Source organism: Zerene cesonia, chromosome 20 (assembly GCF_012273895.1).
Source record: "Zerene cesonia ecotype Mississippi chromosome 20, Zerene_cesonia_1.1, whole genome shotgun sequence".
Classification (NCBI taxonomy): Eukaryota; Metazoa; Arthropoda; class Insecta; order Lepidoptera; family Pieridae; genus Zerene; species Zerene cesonia.
Window position 1 is genome coordinate 5,633,677 of NC_052121.1, and position 16,120 is coordinate 5,649,796.

Here is a 16,120-nt window from a genome sequence, read left to right on the forward strand (position 1 = left end):
CTTGAAGAATAATTCGACAACAACATCAGAAAGATAGCTCGTTTTTGTGTGATTTTTTTTTTGGTATATACAGAATATATAGTTTGTGAGAGATTATTCTTTTTTTTAATGGAGTGGATCGGCGATAAACATGCTTTTTGGTCTCGTAGACTCCTTAATAGCAGAAGCTAGATAGTCAGTTTTGGTTTGATTTAAATTGAACGTATTCCTTATCTTATCTGTACTGGTAATATTTAATATAGTCTGTATTTATTTATGATTTTGACGTAATCGAGGCAAAATTAGCATAAAATGAGCAAAAGACAAGCAATAGTAGCTTACTATTAATTATATGTAATCTAAATTTTAATATATTGTCCATAAACATTACTTTATGAAGAGTGTGTAAATAGTTACAAGTGATGAATATGTTTAAGTTCTAGACATACTGGTGAGTGTTTATATATTTATTTGTTTCACCTTTTGCAGACATCTTTCATTAGTCATTTCGGACCATTTTATGCAAACCCACACACTTCTCTACGGTTTTTAAGATTTTAGACTATATGATCGGTATAACATGTGAACAGGAAAACTACATTTTATAGCTGAGCTTTAAGAATAATATCATGCTCTTCGGTTGTTTTTCACTTCAGCAATAAACCGTTCTGTCCATTTGTTTAATTTCATTGAAGTTATTTGGATAAGATTTCGTTGTAAGATGTTTCAAGAGGTCCAATAATATTGGATCTTATGCCCACGACGTCATTCGCATTGTAATTGTATAGGAAAGCAATAATCGAATCGTTTAGCCTAATAATGCATGCAGCATTAAATTCATTTAAACACTTATCATTTACTTTATGTTGGCCATGTTGTTCTTCTTGAATCTTTCTGATATCTATTTTCTCTTCCTTATACTTTATATGTATAACTGTATCAAAGTTGGTTACCATGATGATTTTATGGATAGGCATACAAGAATATATATTAACTAATAATATTAGCTTAAGCTAAGCTAAGCTCAGGATAACTATTTATTCAAAGTTGACAATGCCCTTGCTAATTCCTCTCTATAAAACATTTAATTTAAACAATGCAATGGAAAAATGTATGCATAACTACAATATTTATTTCAAATATACTGATTGGTGCAACAACCACTGTATATCTGAACCAGCATATTGTGCCACAAGTGGCACTGATAGTGCATGTACACATTAGTATGAAAAGTGAGATGACTTGCAAGCCAAATTACAACCAGGCATATGTAAACAGTGCTCTCGCTATTTGCTTTAAATAGGTGTATTTGCATTATGAGTGGTTTTCAGAAGAACACAAGCATAGTGTACTACTGTTACTGATTTTTATGTACAAAAATATTTGGTTCTAATGAGTCTTTGTGATTTTAACGATTGTTGAGACTGTACTTGTGGTGCACTCATGTGGTCCTTATAAAAAACTAATTTTCTTGAATAGCAATATTCATTCACATAATAAATATTCAACTATAAAAAGTGATATTAAGTTGTTTTACTGTATACTAATTAAGCTTTAGCCCTTGATACATTGTCCAACAAAACACATAAAAGCACAAGGGTTGAAAATTGTTCCACAAACCAATCTGGTTGATAGGCCTTTGTACTAAAGAAAAAATGTATGGAAAAATAAGTCTTCAATTGTCATATAATTATTTAACCCAGAATCCATTAGAAATAGGAACATTTATGAGAAAATTAGATTTACATAATTGAAAAATATGATTCTCTACTAAAATTGGGGTAAACTGTACACAGTTTTAAACTTCATATGTAGCTTCTGATAATACTAATATTAGGTGGTTGATAATAAAGGTATGCATTGAATTATTATTTTCCTATCTTAAATAAAGACAGAACAAAATAATAGCATGGAAAGGGGGATACAAAAAAAAGCGCTTTGCCCATCAATGGGTTCCCCAAAAATATAATGTATATATTTATACATACTTACATACATACAAAATTTAAATTACATACTGAAACAATTACGTGGGTGCCGGCAATCATCGCGCATCTTACCTAAACAAACAATTCCCTTGTCGATTTTTTTAGATCTTATTTTGTGGCGCAACTAGTATGTGTGGTCAATTTAATTTGTGTTGTTGCCTTTTTATCCGAAATTGAACTATGTTACCTAAAGTCTACGTAAAACTTCGTTCTATTATGGCATAGAGAATTAGTTAAATAAGAGATGAGCTAGTTTTTAGTCGATCAAAAGCACGGTATGAATAATAATAACACTTGCAGTACGATAGTACTTATAGGGACTTATGTTTGGTGGCGCCGCGCCTGCCAGCCGGGAGCGGTCAACGACCCTCCATGCACCCTCTACCGTTATCGACGTTGTTTAAGGAAACCCGCTTCGAGATCGGCGAAATAGAGCCGGGATATAGCAGTTTAACTTTGACAAAAAATGTTCTACCTTACGTTAATAAGGTAACTTGACCAAAGCTAACTGTTTTGTCAATAAAACGTTGACAAGGTCTTAAAGCGAGGATTTATGCAGTCATACCGTATTAATGCCAATAAAAAGTCAGCTCTATTAATAGTCAGATTTGTTTTAAAACAACAATATTATGTAAACATAAACAATGTGTGTAACAAATGCATGACGAGATATTTCCTTGTTTTTGATATTAATATAAAAATAATATCCCATTTTATTTTATAAAAACAAGTAAAATTCGTAAACCTGTTGACCATAAAAGCTTTTATTCACTTTTCTTAAAAAGCCCCTTGAAGTAAGTAGAGCGGACATGTGACGAATTTTAGGTGAGTTCAATTAATTTCCCATGTTATGAATATAACGTCTATTTTTAACATAATATGTTGGTTATCACTACAAAAAAGGTCTTAACATCGCTTAGTTGTGATGTAATCGTTCTGACCAGTTCTTTCGATTTTACCTTGATGAATTGATGTCGTGGTAAACTTGAAAAAAAAAAATTCATTCATCTTAATTACTTTGTGTTACGTCTTCGGGTACTATTAATGCTGTCATACCCTTGTTTTATTGTGTTGACTTAGATTTGGCACGTATTGGTTCCAAGAAGGCATGGTGACGGCGCCGCTGTATCACCGCTGACGAAGTTATTTTCTGTACAATTAGTCACGCGTGTATCCGGCACGGTCTGGTCGCGCGCTCTCTAGCAGACCGAATTTGTAATCGAAAAATAATAAAAAAAAAAACTGTTGATATTCGTGGACGTAGAATAATTTTATTTTTTTTGTGATAATAATTATATCATTGAAATAGATTTATATTTGTATTATGCACAAGTGATTGTCATTCATGAATTTTAAATTATTAAAATATTATATTAATAACAAATTGGTGTGCCTTCTTAGTAATGTGAGAGTGAGTCAAGTGCAGTGATAAGAACGCGAATTATTACTTTATACCTTGTAGTGTAAACTGGGTCAGTCAGGTCGAATAGTGAGCTTGCGAAATCATTGACTCTGCATACAAACTCCGCAATAAACTCTTATTTTGTACATAATGTGCTTTATGTAGGTAAGTAATAAAATATTGTAAAGATAATTAAGTGGTTGTCATTTCATAAGTTTACATATATAGTATAGAATAACAATTTTTTCTTAGTATTCACAATTTATTGAATAAATTTATTTATTGAGAATTAAGTATACCTAACAACAAAACTTTGAAGAAATCGTTCAAACGGGACCAGAGTGGAGTCAAGAACGTGCATTCATGGTGCAGTTATTTTTCAACATTATTTACAATGTTATCCATCGCGAAAGTTAAGGGAAAGGCTAGGCAAATGAAACTTTTATGAGATACATTATATCGAATTTCCAATCAAGTCCTATTATTTTGTGACAACATAATACGAGTTTTATTATAAATATAAATATCTATTTAGAACCGTATTAGTCACATCCGCTGTAACGTACGGTTATCATCTAAAAATGTGCTGGTGTTAGCTCGAAGTGCAAGTAATCCGTTTTTCCGTATTATGGCCCGATTGTTACGGCATTCCGCGACCTCGTTAGTAACGCGGGGGCGCCCTTACACGCCCGCGCCCGTAAACACCTACGGGTACGGATAACTACCGTGAGCGTCCCATAAACTCGACTAACTCACTTTTTTATACCTTACAGCTCAATGCTGATATTGTGCGTCGGAATATAATTGAATCAGAAAAATACTACGCTTATCAGTAACAGCAAGCAAACAACATAATGTAAACAGAATATTAAAAATTGTCTTGATAACACTACTCTTGTTATTGAATATCAAATATACATTAAGGACTTTACACTAATATGGTATAGGTAGTGTAGACTGGTATAATGGCCCGGTGGTAGTAATCAATAATGTAAAAATTCAGGACATTGCTACTAAAGGAATATCTAAAATTATAAGCGTTTAGATTTACATCCTTGCTCGAGTCATTCGCATTATTTTCGTTTTTTTTTTTTTTTTTAATCTTTGCTTATAGTATTTAGTGATTAACATTCCATGAGTTTTCTGCTATTTACCAATATGATGAACATCAGTGAACCAGTATCTTGTTCAAGGAAATGACTAGGTGTAATCTTTTGCGTTATGCATTTTGGCGCCCCTTACGACAGAGTCACCGCTCCACTCGTTCTATCCCAGAACGGGCACTAGGTACGATACCCAATCATAATAAATATCACATGTCGTACATGTGATATTTATTGTCTAGCCTTCAACGCCTGCTTAGTGTGATTGATTACGTAAATACGTATAACGTAAACCTCGTAGGAAATTTGTGTCCCTGCAGTGGAAATTGAAATAGGATGAATTATGAATTACTAGCCGCGGTTTCACCCGCGTAAGCTCCTATCCCGTAGAAATATCGTGTAAAAATTTGCCCATATGTTATTCCAGTTGTCCAGCTGTCTACGTACCAAATTTCATTGCAATCGGTTCAGTAGTTTTTCGTGAAAAATCAACAAACACACACACACACACATCCTTGCAAACTTTCGCATTTATAATATCATTATACAATATAAACATATATTATAAGTATAAGTAAGTAAATATTTGTAGTAGGAGAGGATAAGATTGAAGAATTCGTATTAATGAATAAATATTTGTTCACAGACATTGATCAAGAAACGAATCGAAATGAAAATGAACGCACGATCGAATACGCTCCGAATTTGCGTGTGGGTCTGCCTGTTGGCAGTATGTTACAGTCAAAGAGCAGAACAGCTCTTGGCTCAGAACCCATGCTCCAGTAAGACAACGTGCAGCGATTGCGCACGAACGCCGACGTGCGCTTGGTGCTTCGCCCCTGAGTTCAACGGTCCGAGATGCTTCAACCCCGCAATGGAAGGCGGGACCGCTGGTTGCGACGAAGCTTACATATTCAACCCTGACAATCAGCAGTCTATCGATACTATGTATAACAGAGAATTAACTCGAGGTAAACGTTTATTATTATACAATCTTAGAAATTTATATTACAAATTGAGAAGCATAGTTTTTACTTATGTAATTTAATGATATTAACAAATCGGGAGCTATTTTATTGTGGTAGTCGAGCACGCTTCGGCACGAATTGGGCCAGCTCGCACCGGGGAAGTACCACACCCCCATAGGAGACAACCGTGAAATAGCACACTGCTGTGTTTCGGTCGGTGAGTGGGGGAGGCGGAGGCCCATATCTTTTCCCTACCCTTTCCATTCTTTTACTTTATTCCTCTCGTCTATCTTTCCTTAATTCCTTTCAATTCGAAGTCGGCAATTCATTTGTAGAGACGTAAGGTCTGCAAAATACGTTACGCCTCTCCAAATGTTCATGGGCGGTGGTAGTCCTTACCATCTGGCGACCCACCAGCTCCATTGCCGACGGTGACATAAAAAAAAAAAATTACCAAGTTAAATTTAAAACAGCGCGAGGACGAATGGGAATGGGTATGGAATCCACATACTACGAAGAGTCAATGAGTAGCAGCAGCAGCAGTAGCAGTAGTAGCAGCAGTAGCAATGTCAAGGGTGGCGGCGGGTACATGGCAGCGGCTGGTGGTGAAAACCTCGTACAAATAAAACCCCAACGAGTTAAACTCCAGCTGAGGATGAGTAAGTGTGAAAACGTTTGTGACTCACGATAAGGCGGGCTTGCATTGTTGAGGTCATTTAATCGTTATTATATGTTAATGTTTTTATTTGTGCACGAGTTAAAAATAAAGTTATCATTAGCCTTTTCATTAATAAATAGCTTCTTTACTGCATACAATATATTAAATAGATAACTAATGATCTCGAGTCTAATATGATAAATGTACGATTTTGGCTTAATTTTTTTATTTTCTTTTCAGCATAGCTTGTATTTTAATGTACCTACTTTAGATTTACATTTATTTATTTTTTATTTTACATTTTCGTTGTGATCATTTAGTGAAATAAGTATATTAACTGTACAAAACTAAAAGTTATAATATTTTTTTTGTAGATCAAGCGCAAAAAATGACATTCTCATACGCCCAAGCGCAGGACTATCCCGTGGATCTGTATTACCTTATGGACTTGAGTAGATCTATGAAGAACGACAAAGAAAAGCTCAGTACTCTTGGAAGTTTGCTGTCTAGTACCATGAGAAATATTACGTCCAATTTCAGGATCGGTTTCGGATCCTTTGTTGATAAACTAGTCATGCCCTATGTGTCTACTGTACCTAAGAAGTGAGTTATTTTTTTTAATATCATATGTCACAACAAATTGCAAAGCATCAAGGTCATAATTGTAAAATAAATTGTTTATCTTAAAATAATTAATTTTTCAAACATTCCTTTTGATGCCTGTACTTAAGTTTAAAAATGAATTACTTGGTTTTTTGTACTTTTACACTTATAAATTAGTTCTACATAGTTTACTACTTAATTTTCAGTCTCATCTCTCCATGCGATGGTTGTGCCGCACCATATGGTTACAAGAATCAAATGTCGCTAAGCAATGATACGGACTTCTTTGATGTAAGTAACCACAGCATCTACGATTTTCATTGTTTTTTAGTAGAAACAAAAAGTAATCTGTGAGTTGAATTGTTAAAAAAACTGAGAAAATCATAACATCTCGATTTAATCAAATACCAGTTTATTAATTTTATTTTAAACTTACATTTTTCTCAACTGGAGTTGAATAAAATCTTATCTGATAAAAAAAAAAAAACATAACAACTATATCTATTGCAGAAAGCCGTAGCCCGCGCAGATGTATCGGGTAATTTGGACGCGCCAGAGGGCGGGTTCGATGCGATCATGCAAGCCGTGGTGTGCAAGCAGGAGATCGGTTGGAGGGAACATGCCAGGAAACTGCTCGTGTTCTCCACTGACGCGGGCTTCCATTATGCTGGTGATGGAAAGGTGAGCTGGACGTGGAGTGGATTGTGTTTGGAGTTTTGGAGTTCTAGTACATTTTGAGAGTGTATAATCATAGATTTAAGAGAAATGTCTTTGTTGAAGGACTGTATGTATAGTATAGTCTATTTATTGGACTTGTGATATAATATTACGGTTTTTTTTTTTCTATACACAGGGGTTTTTTTCAATTTAATGATAACAATTGTGAACAAAACGAGCAGAAACAGTGTTCCTGTAAATGTTACATGTTAGTAATAAATATACCATGGTCAATATCTGCTGCTGTGTTGTGAAAATACTGACCTCTGAATATATTGTATTTCAGTGAGAGTCAAATATCAATGCAGTATTTTCAAGAAGAGTGCAATAGCTGAAGTTACTGACTTAATGAGTACAATCTGGGGATTACAAGCGTAGGCCGTAGGGAAGCGTGCTACATTTTAGTTTTCTCCTTGAGAAGCACATGTCCCCCACTCGCTTCCCTATTCAATAGTTAAACTAACAGAGTTTTGTACATTTTAACGTTCATATATCATTTATTGAGTTATAATTTTGAATTCTCTGCATGGTCCAGTTCAATCAGATTTTGTTGGATGTTAATAGTAGTTTAATTTTTGTATTGCAGTTGGGTGGTATTGTGCAGCCTAATGACGGTGAATGTCACATGGAGGATAATTCATATACTCATTCTACATTGCAAGACTACCCGAGCATTTCTCAGATTAATCTGAAGGTAATGTTAGTCATATAAGTTATAACCTTAACCTCATAATTTCAGCTTAATTGGGTATATGATGAACAATAAAGCAACAGGAAAAATAAGAGAAGTAATAAGTATGTCATTAATGTTCCACATATTTTTTTTATTTATTGAGTCAATTTATGCTGTATTTATTTTACAATATAACACATTTTTTGAAACGGATGACGTTTGAAATAGTCTCTTTTGTGTAACACAATATTGTTATTTCTTGAAAAATTCTATATAAAAAAAACCTATGGCTCAATAATAATTTTTAGCATAAAACAAACTGTCTTTAAATTGTCAGATCTAGACCCTATTTCGACGGGAGTATATGGGAGTACTCAGTCAAAAGTTTTGAGGTGACAAGTGAAAATAAAAAGTGGTATTGATGAGCCCCTCTTTTAGAAGTCGATTGGAAATTTTTTAAATGACACCATTTAATTTATGTAATTATGTCTATTTTTAACAAGGTTTTCAATTGTCAACAGGTGAAAGAACACGCTATTAACGTGATATTCGCAGTAACGGCTGAACAAATTAGCGTGTACGAACAACTGAGCAAACACATTGAGGGCTCCAGCAGTGGTATCCTTAGTGATGACTCTGACAATGTTGTGGACCTGGTTCGGGAACAATACAATGTAAGTAGTCAGACTTTTATGAAGGTTTTATTACATTAAGTATTTAAGTATTCTTTTGTTAAGATAAAGAATAATGATTAATATTAACAATGTAGATAATTTTTGGATATTCATTGTGAGAAATATATTTGAAAAAGTTATACAAAATAAATGTCCTTGCAGAAAATCACATCAACCGTTGAAATGAAAGATACCTCAAGTGACGCCGTCCAAATATTGTACTATTCTTCGTGCCTTGGAAGTAAAGACAATCTTATACAAACAAACAAGTGTGATGGTTTGAAGGTAAGGAATAATAAGTTACTTTTTAGGATAACAGTATAAGAAGTAACAAGTATAAATCAATATGTATGTAATTTAATTTTTTTTTTAATATTGTTGAAAGCAATACCAACTTTTTAAACAAGCTTATTTATCCACATCAGGTAGGAGACGTCGTAGAGTTCACAGCTGAGATCACACTAAAGGAATGCCCCAAGGACCGCAACAAGTGGAAGCAAACCTTCACTATATATCCAGTGGGTGTGTCTGAGAGTCTTACAGTCGAGCTGGAGATGCTGTGCGATTGTCCATGTGAACATCCTGGACATCATGTAAGTTTATATAATTCTTCACCACATGTCTATTCTATAAATATTAAACTTTTGTGTTACAATGTTACTTACCATACTCTTATGAAATGGCTGGACCAATTTTTATGAAATTTTTGTGTATATCGGATATAGTTGAGAATCGACCAAAATTTATTTTTCATACACCTAAATGATTAAAGTAAGGCAGAACAGTGTTTGCGGGGTTAGCTAGTAGTATATAAAAAAAGTCGCGTATTTATTTTAAATGTTTAAGCTATGGATTGAGTGAGTCTAGACTCTAGAGGAAGGTTTTAGAATTGAATGAATGTTTTAAGTGAATTTAATTTACTCTTTTCAAATTATATCAGTATTAACTAGGAGAGGTTAATTGCGTTTAATTAATTTCACACAAAGTATTGTTTCCCAACGGCAGGCGTACAACGACAGCCCGCTGGTGTGCAGCGGGCAGGGCATATCGGCGTGCGGCGTGTGCGTGTGCCACCCGGGCCGCTTCGGCAAGAGCTGCGAGTGCTCCGCGCACAGCGGCGTGTCGCTGGAGCAGGAGCGCGGCTGCCGCCCCACCAACGCCACCGCCGGCCCGCTCTGCTCCAACCGCGGAACCTGCATCTGCGGCGTCTGCGAGTGCAACAAGATGGACGACCCGCTCAAGGTGACCCGCCGTGCTGGCTGCTGATCGATGGCCGATTATATGTAGCGCCATTTACAGTCTAATCTTAAGTCGTATTATCTCACATGTTTTAGGCTGCAGTGATGTGAGAAATCGTACAACAATAAATAAATAATAACTGTCATCGAAAGCATGCACACATAGTAAAAGTATGTTAAATAACACGATTCAGAAGTTAGTTGGAACTAAACTGGGCAAATTGTAAATAAGGCGCTTACTCTGCAAAGAAAAATTTATAAAAATAAAAGAAGCGCATGTGCTAACATTCCAAGTTGTTTAAGGTGATATCGGGGCCGTTCTGCGAGTGCGACAACTTCACGTGCGACATGAACCACGGGCAGATCTGCTCGGGGCCGACGCACGGCGAGTGCGTGTGCGGCAAGTGCAGCTGCCGGCCCGAGTACACCGGGCCCGCGTGCCAGTGCCTCAAGGACCAGAGCGCCTGTATATCGCCCGGTTGGTACAACTTACTTAGGCGAAACGTGGTGGGAAATGTTAAAACTGTGTGAGGTCGATTGAAAAGTGTTTTTTAAAATCTAATTGAATAAATAAATGTTGAGTTTGATTTTGAACTTCTATGAAAAATGTTGATTTTATCTACACTTAATCGTAACATAACGCTGCTCACTAAACAGTAAACAATCAACACATTTTTTTTGGCAGCTTTGATTTAAAAAAAAAAAGTAACTTGTAACTCTCATAAAAACGCAATTTATTTTGGTATAAAAATATTAAGCATATGTGTTCTTAATGTGAGCTGCAAACGGTGTCAACTCAAAGAGATTATCTCTTAGGTACAAAAGGAATTATGTATAAAGCTATACTTTTGATTGCAGAGAATGGAAAAATTTGCAGCGGAAATGGTAAATGCGTATGCGGCCAGTGCGTGTGCAACGTAGACGACGACAGACACTACACTGGAAAGTTCTGCGATAACTGTCCCGTGAGTTCATTTTCAACTGATTCTTTACTTGTAAATTATCAGAGCCAAAAAAAATATTGTTATAAAATATGAATATCCCAAGGCTATGTAATTATTCGACACCAAATTTCATACATAATTTGTAGACACTTGTGTTTCATGTGTAGTAATACGTATATGTTATTTTAACTGCCAGATGAAAAAGCAAGTCAAGCTTTCATTCTTTATTCGAACCGGAAGGGGCTGGAACATTCTTCCTTGAGTCTGTGTTCCCCGATGGGTACCTTCTAGAAATGCGCGTTCAATCTGAGGCCACATTTCAGCTTACCATCAGGTTATACAGGTTATACATAATATATAGGCGGTTTTTCCGATCTCTTATAACATGCCGTCTTTTAAGAAGAGATCCTATATGAAAAGCTAATTATAAATGAAGACGTGTTTTCCGTATTTGCTTAGGATACTAAATCGTCCAATACTTATTTGAGGACAGCAACACATTCACTTCCCTGCGGAGTGGGTGTTTAATGGTGGCGTGGTTCGTTTTTCACCAGGCGACATGTCTGCTTTTTGCTAGACAATACCATAAAAAACAAAATAGGCGAGAACGTGGTCAAGCGCTGCCCTATCTAAATACATATAACTCAAAGGTGACTGACTGACAGTGATCTTTCAACGCACAGCCCAAACCACTGGTATGGACGGATCGGACAGGATTTGGCATGCAGGTGTTATGACGTAGCTATCTGTTAACGTTTTATAAAGGTCACTTTTATTTTTAACTAATAATGGAATTTAATAAATTTTGATGTTATGTGAAAAAGATGAAAGTTTGTACCATGAAAATTTATTGAAACCGCGCAGGCAAAGGCTGAAAAAGGCTGCGGGCAACAGCCAGTTATGAATATAAAAAACCGGTCATAAATCTCGTGTAAACGCAACGTTTCAGACGTGCCCCGGGCGGTGCGAGGACTTCAAGCACTGCGTGCTGTGCGAGGTGCACCGGCGCGGGCCGCTGTACCGCCCCGACCAGCCCGGCCCCGACTGCGGCGACTGCGCGCTCTACCCGGAGCTCGTCGAGGGCAAGATCGAAGGTGAGGGGGCTTTTTTGTTTTGTTGTTCCGTACCAAAAGGATAAATCGAGACCCCCTTACTGTCCTTCCCCAGACTGTAGTTCATGAGCCGTGATAGTTAGACGATTGAAGTTCAGAGATTACTTTTTTTGTTATACAACAAAAAATAATCTAAAATAGGTCAGTATTTGAACCCTTAGCTGTAGTACAGTACGACGTTATGAACGAACATTTTTCAAACTTAAAGCAAGATTTTGAATGGATATGAAATACTATATTAAACAACTACAGATAATTGAGATAAGTAAGTCATCGGTTTTAAATAGGCATCACAAAATTATATAAAGATTTATTATTTTTATTATATAAATAAGTAATGATATACATACTTTTATCTCCATACTGATGTTGTCTGTGAGAAATAGTTAATAACGTTTTAATGAATTTGATTTCTTCAGCCAACGAAACATTGAACGAGCACTTGTGTAGTTTCTACGACGACGAGGACTGTCTGTACGTGTATGTGTACTCATACAACGACACCAAGACTGTGCACATCCGAGCGCAGAAGGAGCATGAATGTCCAAGGAAGGTGTGTATTTAAGGTTTCTTTCTAAAACTATGCAATGTTTATATACATATACCTCTAAGGTTTTCTAGAAAGAAAGAAATGAAAATGATAAAAATGAACAAACAAAAGACTATTAGTTAGGTACTTTTAAATTCATGAAAGCTCGATATTACTGTTCAACATGGGCATAATATGAAAAGTCTGTGTATATTATAGTTACAGAAATAAAAATATTCATCTAATTATAAAATAAGACTGCAGATCATTATTATAGCATTCAGGGCTGGTTATGATAGATGAACTATTTAACAGTTTTTTATGCTTAAATTTAACACTTTATTTGTCATTTTAAAAGAAGCTATGGTAGTCCCCTAGTAATATAAAGTTTTTAAGATGAATTCCAAAGTGGAAGAATGACAGTGCAACATAGGGCGTCTAGCGCCATCACTCTCCCACACTGGAATTAGTACTGCATTAACACTTTCTGGCAATCGCCTGATAGCTACGAAACTGGTCATTCACCATAACGTTTTCCAGGTATTCATCCTGGGTATAGTGCTCGGCGTGATCGCCGCGATCGTGCTGGTCGGTCTCGCGCTGCTGATGCTGTGGAAGATGGTCACCACCATACACGACCGCCGCGAATTCGCGCGCTTCGAGAAGGAGCGCATGATGGCCAAGTGGGACACTGTGAGTATATAGCCTCGACTGGCCTTCCGATCGCACCTTCCCACGCGCAGTCAAGGGAAATTCGATGGTAATGAGATGTTTAAAAGAAGACTATGTCACTCTCTTGCCTCTAGACCATCTCCAGACACAATCATATTGTAACATCGCTCCGTTGCGACGTGGAGGGAAGTCAAAAACACAATTTCGCATTTGTATGGATTGTATTTTGCGAGCGTTGTAAGCTTGATTTTACATTGAATTAAGAAAAAAAGAAACTACAGGCCACATCGACAGAAACTAAGAAAAATAATTGTAAACAATGTTGAATGCGGCGTGATTGATAAATAGCTTGGTTTGCTTGACAGGCATTACAGAGATGGCATTCGTTACTTAAGAATTACAAAATATCAAGTTCTTTTTTAGTTTCAAGCTGTTGTTTTTTTTTTTGTTTCTTCAAAATTAATAACTTATTTGCTTTATTAAATAACATAAGGCACTTACTCATCAATACATGAGGTCATCATTCTTTGTATTTGCCGATGGATATCTAATATAAGTTGAGTGCAATGCGTCAAGGTTATTGTACTCATTTATTAACATTTTATTTAGTATTACATGAGTCATTAACTAGATTTGTACCCAACATGATTATTATAATTTTTACACTTCTACAGCTTATGGTTTAACTTACAAGTTATCAGATAAAAAAATAGTTTCTTGTGTTGATCCAGATTATAAATTTTTTGTAATAAGCAGATAATTGTATGATCCAGATATAATTCGAAGCTTTTGCCTAGTAGAGGAACTTATGTATAAGTATTAAATCTATACTAATATTATAAAGCATAAGAGTTTGTTTGTTTGAACGCACAATGTAGTATTACATTCATTATCACGTAGTGAACCTGTTTTCGATGATAAGCAATCTTACTTTTTTATTGCAGGGTGAAAATCCTATCTACAAACAAGCGACGTCGACCTTCAAGAATCCCACGTACGCCGGAAAATAAAAACATTCGACGTCATAAAGCAATAAATGAAATTGAAAAAATGTAGTTCAGATAGTCATTATTAATAACATATAAATGTAAAGTCAGTATTTGAAAAAATCGTGTATTTGTAAATGTTTAGACACGAGTATATAGATGCTAAATAAGCCTTATAATGTGCCTTTGATATATTTGTCGAACTTGTACACAGTAGCAATAAAGAAACAGCTATTTCTATTTAACGATTCTCCAATTCGTATTTGTAAGGTCTGTTTTAATCTCATGTTATATTTTATATAGTACGCTTTTGTACTTATGTGTATGTGTGTGTGTGTAGAATGTAACTGTGTAAGTAGATGACTATGCTACGATAAGTTTCAGAGAATTATACAACTAATTTTGTTTGTTCTTAATTATTTTAACCGAAATGATCTTTATAATAAGAATGTACTCTATTATGTACGTATTTTTAACATTTTGATATTACATATATTGTCATGTATGATTGAGCACAAAACTGCCTCTATTTATTAATTTGGGTGTAGACGTATAATGAATTATGGAAAATTAAATATAACCTGGCTTCCAAACTTAAATTGGTGCCTTAAATGAAAAAAAAAATACAAACTAATATGACTAGTGCCATTACTAATAAGTATAATGAAGAGTGTTTTATTATTTATTATTTTTGATATAAATACAAAAATATTTTAGTTTTATTGTATATTTTAAGTTATTTTAGTTTATAATAGCTTTTATACGCTGCAGTTTCTTTGCATTTCAGTAAGAATCTTTTTTTATTATTATTTTGATATGTATGTGATAAAGTTATTTGTACTGATTGTAAATTTTATTTCAACTGAGACTAACTATATAAAACTTTTGTGGCCTTTTAATGATAGCTAATAAACAAAATACTTGATATTCATGAGTTTCATTATTAACATTCATAATATTGTACATACTTATTACCATCACCGATATACTTATTTCGAAATAAATCTTTGATAATATTTAATACAATTTCGTATTTTGATCGTTTTGTAAAAAAGATACGAGTAATTTAATCACACTAATATTATAAATGTGAACGTTTGTTTGTTTCAATGTTTGTCCGTCAATCACAATGTAATACTGACAGGATATAAGCTGTCTTTTTATCCCGATTAATGCTTATTTGAGGTGAAAGAAGAATTTTGGTATCCGGGCGGAGCCGAAACGAGCGTCTAGTAAATTATAATACTATTGTACCTATTGTTCGTCTCTGTCAAAATCAAATTTATAGAAAATTCGTCGTCTGGTTGCTGCTGTTTGATAGAGAGTGAAATTTTAAGGTACTCACATTTAATTATTCATTCAAACACTGTGCAAACAAAAAAAAACTTATGCTTAAACAAAAAGGAAGATACAACACAGAAAGCGGCTTTATCGCTTATAAGTGATCTCTACCAGACAAACAATTGAAAGATTTATAGCAACGTAACCAAGAAGGAGGTAGGTAAAAAGTATACGCAAATATAACAAATGAAATAACTTGATTATAACATATACATAAATAATAATATCTTATAATATATAAACCTACATAGTGAGTTAAAAAAGGAATAATTATCATGAAGTAGAAAAAACTATAACCGAGTCAAAAGTAAGATAAATAAAATAATACATCTAAATAATGACATCGTGCTAAGCTTTTAAATCTAGGTAGAGTGTGTGTCTTATATTTATCGGCAATGCCTTCCAGAGATTTATGGCAGTGATTATAAAAGAGTTACCATAGAAGTGCGTGCAGTGAAAAGGTATGCACAGGTCAAGCCTGTCCACTCAACGAAGGGAATAATTTTCACAATGTAGGAAGTTAAACTTATTTT

General features: G+C 34.9%; 1 protein-coding gene across 2 annotated transcripts; it reads left to right on the top strand.

Moving 5' to 3' along the window:
• The first annotated feature begins 272 nt into the window (after positions 1–272).
• LOC119834758 (integrin beta-PS) lies at positions 273–14,870 on the top strand. 2 transcript variants are annotated; one of them, XM_038359227.1, is made up of 17 exons: positions 273–430; positions 5,119–5,443; positions 5,914–6,099; positions 6,473–6,701; positions 6,908–6,992; positions 7,212–7,382; positions 8,005–8,112; positions 8,613–8,765; positions 8,928–9,050; positions 9,191–9,358; positions 9,771–10,007; positions 10,307–10,481; positions 10,862–10,968; positions 11,897–12,041; positions 12,479–12,612; positions 13,129–13,281; positions 14,205–14,870. In XM_038359227.1, exons 2-17 carry the CDS (start codon positions 5,143–5,145, stop codon positions 14,268–14,270), a joined length of 2,541 nt encoding a protein of 846 aa, XP_038215155.1. In that variant the 5' UTR covers positions 273–430; positions 5,119–5,142; the 3' UTR covers positions 14,271–14,870. The 2 variants fall into 2 exon arrangements, with proteins under 2 accessions (XP_038215155.1, XP_038215156.1); XM_038359228.1 differs by lacking the exon at positions 273–430 and adding an exon at positions 3,142–3,534.
• The last annotated feature ends 1,250 nt before the right edge of the window (positions 14,871–16,120 follow it).